At 43.2% G+C, this 8,015-nt stretch overlaps 1 protein-coding gene across 3 annotated transcripts; it reads right to left on the bottom strand.

The window, feature by feature from the left end:
• Window positions 1-417: 417 nt before the first annotated feature.
• Window positions 418-7,815, bottom strand: si:dkey-3d4.3 (ras guanine nucleotide exchange factor F). Of its 3 annotated transcripts, XM_035175559.2 has the most exons (9): window positions 7,272-7,375; window positions 6,496-6,563; window positions 3,586-3,778; window positions 3,316-3,398; window positions 3,085-3,163; window positions 2,651-2,697; window positions 1,887-2,007; window positions 1,347-1,536; window positions 418-1,243 (listed from the first exon to the last, which is right to left on the bottom strand). In XM_035175559.2, exons 3-9 carry the CDS (start codon window positions 3,752-3,754, stop codon window positions 604-606), a joined length of 1,329 nt encoding a protein of 442 aa, XP_035031450.2. In that variant the 5' UTR covers window positions 3,755-3,778; window positions 6,496-6,563; window positions 7,272-7,375; the 3' UTR covers window positions 418-603. The 3 variants fall into 3 exon arrangements, with proteins under 3 accessions (XP_035031450.2, XP_035031452.2, XP_035031448.2); XM_035175561.2 differs by lacking the exons at window positions 6,496-6,563; window positions 7,272-7,375 and adding an exon at window positions 7,714-7,815; XM_035175557.2 differs by lacking the exon at window positions 6,496-6,563 and having other exon boundaries at window positions 7,272-7,368.
• Window positions 7,816-8,015: the final 200 nt, after the last annotated feature.

Here is an 8,015-nt window from a genome sequence, read left to right as displayed (position 1 = left end):
ACAAATAAACAATGAACTACCACAGGAGGAGGTCGAAGGGGGGGGGTCAGATCCTGACTTTCATGCTTTATGCACCAAACTCAGATCTTGTATATTCATTTCCTGACAGCATGTGAAAGTAACTAGTGAAGCCCAAACGTCTTGCATGTCATAAAGCAGATGTTTGATCAGTTGGAGGGAGCAGAGAAACATCTGTACTGTCAGTGGTACTTACTCCTTGTGTTCATGATTACACTACTGCTGTCAATCCATCTATCCATTTATCAATTAGCTATACTGCTTATTGTTTATTGGCCGTAGGGGCCTGGAGCCATACATGCATGTTAATGACTTTAGTAACTTACAAGGCTTTTCCTTGTGCCATTTTCTAATGAAATATTTGATCATCGCAAAAATAAAGTGTGACAAATGCATAAATTCACAACATAAAATGCACAGTAGCTTTATAGAAATATTTCAGGTAGTTTTCTTATTTACAGGATGCTGGTAAAACCCCTTTGAATATGTGAGATTAAAAAAGATAACGTTATATTATAACACAGTTCTTCCACACTCCTCGTGTGAAGAGAATATATATCTGTTAAGTTGTTTGTCCGCAGGCGGCTACGAGTCAGTGAGAGTCATTTGCCATATGGACATGGGGCTGTGACTGGAGCACGGCCTCCCTCCGAGCACCAGCAGCAGGTCGGGCAGGTGCTGGACTATGTCACTGTCGTCCTCGTTGATCAGCTCTTCCTCTGTGCAGCTCCACTGATTCCTGAATGCTTTGTTCTCAAAGGTCAAACAGTATCCAATCTGCTGCGCATCTTTCCCCATCAAGTGCTCTTTGCTATCGTCCAGTTGTGAAGAGTTACTGAGTGTTTTGCTCTCGTAGCACTGGTCCAGACTGAACGTCTCCAGCTCTATAGCTCCCTCTGACCCAAGGAATGTGAGAGGCGCAGGGAAACACTTGTTCTTGAAGGGCCTGAGCTTGTCCTCCATTAGCCTGTCTTGGTGTCCTGAGGTGGAGGACGGGCTGCTGCTGTCGGACGTGTAGCTCGGACCCAGACCAGTGCAGCAGTGGTGGATCTTGTCCGGGGGGCTAGAGGCTGGGAGAGTGGCCACCTGCCCCCACGTCTGAGAGGTGAAGCTGTACCTCCACAGGCAGTTGTTCGGGGAGTTCTGGCTCTCGCCTCCACCAAAGAGAAGCATGCTGTCCTTGTAGGCCACAGCCGAGTGACCCATCAGTCTGGAGGGACCGGACCTGAGGGGAAACAATCAGAGGTGGTGGTCACAGGAAGGAACACACAACACAATGTCTACTGTGACAGAGAATCGATTTTACTCAATTTGAATGTACTTCTTACTTGGTTCTGAGGGAACTCCACGTGTGGCTGATGGAACTCCACTTCCAGAAGTCTCTCTGCTCCCTCAAGCCTTTCAAGCCCCCGAACAGGTACATGCAATCCTGGTGGGCCACGGCTGAGTGACTGTGTCTGGGGCCTGGGCCTAAAGAGCCCTGCTGACAATCACTCAGCAACGACCAAGCCATGGTGTCTGTCACACATAAAAACACAGAGGTAGAGATAATGAATGTACAGGCAACAAGAGGCCGTCTTACATTGTTTAACGATCTGTATTTCTGACCTGCTGCGTGTCAACAGCCTTTCTTTAACAATTTGAAACCTTCACTTGAAGTTGCACAGCCCCCACTTATTATTTGTACATTGCAGTGCATGTAACACACCCTGCTGTGACTTCACTTACGAAATTACTATAGTTCAACCTTAGTGTCTGTGTCGTCATCAGAAGTGCGTACATGGTTGACACACACTCAAAACTCAACAAGTTCCAACGTGCTGTGTAAATCCACGTGTAGCTGTGAAAAACAAATGTTTTAAACTCACCGAAATCCAGACCCCAGAAGTCCTGTGAAGATCCTTTCATGTCTATGAGCCCTCCATACACCAGCATGTCCGAACCGACCACCACGGCACTGTGTCCCTTTCTGTTGGTTGGCATTTTGGACTACACACACGCACAGACAGAAATATACACACATATAAATACATAGAATCCCTTTGGAGTGTCACTTAGTGTTCAAAACTCTAGGTGCTGAGCAGGTTCTGACTCATTAAACCTTCAAATGTGTAATTTCCTTTTTTTCCGAATGCAGAACTTTCTCAGAGCTTACATTTCTCAATATCTGCTAAAGAGCGTAGCATCTACCAGCTCATACAGAGAAGACAGATGTGTCAGTTTCCTCTGGAACATCTGGCACTCGACTTGTTCTTCAGAAATGTGGAAGTTATTCATTGACTTGACTTGGTCTCGCTGTATCAGTGCTGGTTACAGTAATAAGAGCTGTGATGCACAACACTATCAAAGAGATTACAAATGTCAGGAATATTCATGTTGATGCATAATGAAGGCTGCATCTATTTCATACTATTTCTTATTCAATGGACAATTTGAGTCATGATTACATTTGTGTGACAATGCAAATCTTGTAATAATAATAATATGGATTTATTGTATGTATATGTTTGATAGTATTTGTCCATTTTAAAACAGGCTACATGGATATTTGGAAGCAAACATGGGAGGATCAAGAGGAGAGTGGTTTCATAATATCTGATCCTTTGTGAAATGTTTGAAAGGTGCTCTGTACCTGAGGGGAGCTCCTCTTTCTCTGGTAGGACACCCAGTTCTGCTTTGCTGAGAGAAACAGGAAAGGAAAGTAGAGCACATGTGATGGACTGAATCTTTGACTTAATAGCTTTAGTTTAATGATGCAAGATTTTGAGGGAGGACAACAGAACTTTGGAAAACAATAAATGTGGGTAAAGCCATTTTAAAATAGCTGAAAAGGTGAATTGATTTCTTATAATTATAAATTATAGGACATTTGTCAGCATACGTTAAATTTTCTTATGGTTTTCTGTGATTGTTACTGAAATAGTTCATTTCAATGCATCATTTAGGAGTTTTTTCTACAGAAAAGCACAGGTTTCACACAGAACTGTAGACGAGTGAGGAAGGAAACAACAAGCATGGCTGACGGTGCAAGTTGCATCTTGCATGAACGTCTAAAGTGAAACTCACCAATGTCAAACACCCACAGGGCACATTTGCACAAGGTGTATGCAGAATCCAACATGCCTCCAAACACATACAGGAAGCCCTGGAAAGGTAAAAGCTGCTAAACACATTCTTGACACACACAACAAAAAGTGATATTGGCAGATACAGAAGCAACATATGTATATTTTTAACAGATATAATATAAAAAGTGGATTAAAAAACGATTTAAATCAGATTTTGATGGGTTTGTACCTCATGAGCCACCATCGAATGTTCCTCTAGCTCTTCTGGTGCAGCTTCACTGCTGCAGCTCAACTCCGTCCACTCGTTACACACTAAGAAATTGGACAAAATTGTGTGTTTGATTTCAATGCAGCTCATTGTTTTCTGTTTTCTGGCTTTTGATAAGGTCCATGATAACGGCACTGAACCTAGCACGTCACTCCCATTGTTGCTTCGAATGTCACAAACCTCTGTGGCACTGAAATGAGCTGAACACAAGTGGTGTTTATTTGCTCTTACCTACGCTGTACCTCCAGAAATCCCTCAGACAGCTGTTGTCTCGGCCGCCCAGGATATATACGTGTCCGTCGTGGCTGCAGCAGGCGTGTTTGTAGCGGTCACACGGGGACCTGCTGCTCTGTGGGAGCTGGGTCCACAAACAGGGACTGCTCTGACTCATCACTGGCATCTTCCTATCCTACTGGACCATTTTCTACAAGAAGCAACAAGAGAACAGGTTGAGAAATGAATGAGATGTTAGCAAACAACAAACCCATCGCCTTGCACAACTCTAACGGATCCCTTTCTTGTCATATGAAATGAACAGCAGCCCTGTATCTGTGTGGATCAACACGAGATCGTGAGTGCAAGGAAGGGAGGGACAATCAAGAGGATTCAAGGACTCTGAAGGGCTCAACCTGAAGGGGCACAAATTCATTTGTTTGGAATATTTCCAGGCTTCAACTAGCGCTGCTATGACAGCTGTCGCAGCAAGAGAGGGTCAGGAAGGGTCAGCAGCTGATGAAGACAGAGATGTGAGGAGGAGGAGGAGGAGGAGGAGGACAGCAGCCAACATGGTGCTGGGGCAGAAGCAACAGCTGAGACTGACAGCCAACACAGGGACAAGGCAACTGTGGCTCAGGTGGTAGAGCGGGTCATCCTCTAACCAGAAGGTCAGCTGTTCGATCCCAGTCTCCCCATTCCAAAGCACTTAGAGGAGTCATCAAGATTAGAAAAGTGTAACAGGCCATTTACCATTGATACTAAATGCAGTATTTTACTTTTAAATGAAAAGTAAACTATTTGCAGTGTAGCACCTTATGTATATTAACATTAAATAATACGGAAGTCTTCAATAATACCATATAAAAGGTATTGTAAACATTATTATACACTTACCTTCACTCCATTATAAATGTTTTATAAATGTTTATAAAAATGCATGTTTAAAAACTGTCTGGTCCCTTGTGATGTGTCTGAACTTCCTAAAAAGAAGTGAAGATGTGTGAATGAGCCCCGACCTCTGCTGGCGCCTGTTGTCCTCCACATCCCTCCAACACTCACAACACAGGCAACAAGCCTTAATGAGCCGTTGTGTGTTAGCAGCAAAGTGTTGTGTGCAATGGTTGTGGAGAGCGTGCCCCCTGCACAGCTGGGACTGTGACTCATGGTCACCTGACTGCTGCTACAGGCCTGTTGTCAGGAGGGACACACACACACAGCCACAGAGAGACAGTGGAGTGTCGCTCTGGGGACAAAGTCAGAGACACAAGCAGAAAGGCAAAGAACGAGTTTGTGTAAAAAAAAAACACACAAGGTGCTTTTTGGCGCGTTTTAATACAAAAGTAGGAAATAAACCAAGAAAATTAAAAAGCTTTTATTAGAGTGGCTAATGCATGGCATAAATTATAAATATTATCTTTGCTATGCAGTAGCCACTCAAATATACGTAATTTTTTTTTATTTCACAGTAAAAGTGTCTTGGTTTATTTGCTAAAATGGAGAAAGGTGAAAATTAGATTTACTAGATCAAACAGGGAGGCACTTCTTCAGAAGATTAGACATCATATCTTCAGGCTGATTTAAAATTTCAAGTAAACAGCTTATTGTCTAACTGATCTTTGTGTCTTTGTTAATTATGTGTTAAATTATGTACAACGTCTCATTGTTGTGTCACCAACACCGTGTGTATGGCTTTGTCTTTCTTTGTTGTCTTTGCTATTGTCTTCTCTTATGTATTAGTTGTGTGTGTATTGTTCTGTGCTTTGCTGTTTAAAACTGTTAAAATCAATGAACAGAAATGTCCGTCTGTCTGTGACGCACATATCTGGAGAGCTGTAAATGTTTTGAAGTGCAGTTTAAAATGTGATGCTACTTGGACACGTGCCACATTCAACATTAACAAACATTGAATAAACAGGCGACCAGCGCTCTGCAGCGGCGGCGGCTGGGACTCATCAAGGCAAGTGACGTTGTCGACCACGTTCAAGGCAACAGCAACAGAAACTGATTCTCTGGGACTGAGTCGAGTTTCACTGAGCTTTGAACAAACATGTGAACAGCTCTTTCTGCTGCAGGTCACCTTCACAGTATCAGAAATAAAGCTGCAACCAGCATTACCACAGGCAAAGTCAACAGGCCAAGCAAAACGTCTAAACAGGCAGCTTTAGAAATGGGCCCTGCATCAGTTAACTCTTAAAGAGACGAGTCTACTTCTTTAAAACATTAAAAATTAAAGACTGGATGTAATGTGGCACTGACATGGTGTGAGGATGCACATCACCACACGCACACATAGTGCTACACACTCTCGTGGAAAACATTTGGAGCTGCAACTAATTAATTATTTGATCTATGAAATTTAAAAAATAGACCAACATTCCAGTTCCAATCAACTTATTGTTGCTGCTCTAAACGACTTAAGTATTTCATTTTGAGCTTTGCAAAATAAAAACACAAAGGAAGAATTATTCGGGCTTTGCTGTCAGAAAGAGAAAAAGCAAAGGACTAAACTGATGAGCCACTTTAACGACCTTTTACAATATCCGTTACGACGCAGCACGTGGAAGGTGGAATTGCTCTTGTGTTATTTTCCACGCTGCAGTGATCTATGACTGAGAGGACACAGAGTTGAGACAGTAGTTGTATAGGGGGTCATAACTTCTCTTGCCTGCTCTTGACAAAGACGTGGCCTCGCTCCTTCACCTCCTTCACCTCCTTCACCTCCTTCACCTTATCAAACGGTCACCTGAGGAGCAAACAGCTCGGACCTTGTGACATTTCAATAACACACCTCGCTCGGATTCCGACTTGTACAGAGAGTGAACTTGTATTTTTGCTACATAGAGAAACGAGATTTAAACCTGATGCATTTTAAAATTTAAAATACATTCATGTGGACGGACCCAAAGGCTCCTCTAGTGTTGTTACCTGCTTGTTCAGTGTTGTGCCTGTTTATAATTTGGGTGGATTCCGTGTGTCACAGGAAAATGATGGGTCTGAAATCACAACACCATCCTGTGATTAAAATATAAAGAGTCTTATTCTGGGGTAGAAACATCACTAGGATTATTTAATATTCGGCAGATCCCTTTCATCTAAATCTTACACACTGGACCTTTAAGACACAGTGATCCCCCCCCCTCCCACACACACACACACACACACACACACACACACACACACACAACATGTCCCTCTAGCGTTACAGTTACTACGTTACTCTTACAATAGAAGTAACGCGGGACTCTCTCTCTTCTTGAGAAGCGTCGACACGAGCTGAGCTCGTTTCAGGTGAATTCCTCGGACACATTCCTGCGTCTCTTCTCCTCATCGAGCAGCAGCAGCTCTTTCTACCCCCACAGCAGGAATGTGGAGGTTCCTCCTTCTTCCCCACACGTTATGTTTCAGGTCAACACTCGAGAGAAATCCCCGTGGTCACGTAGCTTTGATCTTTATAAAACACGTGTGACAGCTCGGACCCGGGACTTCGCGCTGCAGTCGTCGAGTTAACGGTGAAGCCGAAGCAGCGGAAACGAGGATGAGAACTTTTTTTCTCTCTGCTGCTGCTGCTGCTTCTTCATCGATTAATCGAAGCAGATGAAAGGCACGGCTTTGATCTCGAGTGTCGGGTTGTTGTTTTTTTTTAAAACTCTGATATAGTGAGTCAGACTTTTCCTGTGAGTGAATAAAGGTTTGTTACTTACGGAGTCTTCTCCTCTTCTTCTCCTTCTTCTTCTTCTAGTTCGTATGCGGAGCGTCAACGGGCTGCTGAGGCATTCAGGGACACCCCGTAAACCGCCCCTCCCCGCTCTCAAACCGCGAAAATAACACAAAGTACGTTACTTGTGCTGAGGTGCGTTTCGTTTGGACGTAACATTGCAGGGATGTGATTTATATTTATATCTATACAGGCAAAAAAAAACCTGTCTCCTTATTTCGTTTTTAAGCTAATATCACTGTTTTACCTCCACATACAGACCAGGGGTGGATTTAGCAATTTGGGGGCCCAGGGCAAACACAGGCGTGGGGGCCCCCTGCATCCGTTGTTCTTCACCTTTTTATAATTCTTGTTTATCTGAGAAAATTCCTACTTGTAACTTCTTCCCAACCCCAAAACACATATTAACCAGATCGGTCATCAATTACCTTGATTTTCCAGCAGGATCCCTGATGAGGAGGGGCCTCTGTCTTGTTTTAATAAAGTGAGAAACAATTATTATGGACTCTTCTGTCCCTCTAACACTCATCTTGTTTTGTATTAATGTTTTACTGTTGTTTTCCTTCCTTCTTTTTATCCTCACTTCCTTATTCCCCTTTCCTTATAATTCCGTTTGTTTCTGTTTTCTTTTCTGGGCCTTTTCCATTCATATGTCAGTTTATATAGTAACTTCCTGCCTCTCCTTTAGTCTCCATGTTCCTCATGTAGGGACATGGACCCTTTGTTTGAC

Source organism: Hippoglossus stenolepis, chromosome 13, assembly GCF_022539355.2.
Source record: "Hippoglossus stenolepis isolate QCI-W04-F060 chromosome 13, HSTE1.2, whole genome shotgun sequence".
In the NCBI taxonomy this organism is placed as follows: Eukaryota; Metazoa; Chordata; class Actinopteri; order Pleuronectiformes; family Pleuronectidae; genus Hippoglossus; species Hippoglossus stenolepis.
Note: the sequence above shows the minus strand (reverse complement) of the source record. Positions and strands in the feature narration are given on the sequence as shown.

What these genes read in the sequence shown, in the direction of transcription:
- si:dkey-3d4.3 (XM_035175561.2), bottom strand. Translation starts at nt 3,754, where the DNA reads ATGCCAGTGATGAGTCAGAGCAGTCCCTGTTTGTGGACCCAGCTCCCA. An exon ending in GAAAGAGGAGCTCCCCTCAG is followed by an intron (nt 2,008 to 2,650) that starts GTACAGAGCACC and finishes GCGTGTGTGTAG; the next exon opens with TCCAAAATGCCAACCAACAG. An exon ending in CTTCTGGGGTCTGGATTTCG is followed by an intron (nt 1,537 to 1,886) that starts GTGAGTTTAAAA and finishes TATGTGTGACAG; the next exon opens with ACACCATGGCTTGGTCGTTG.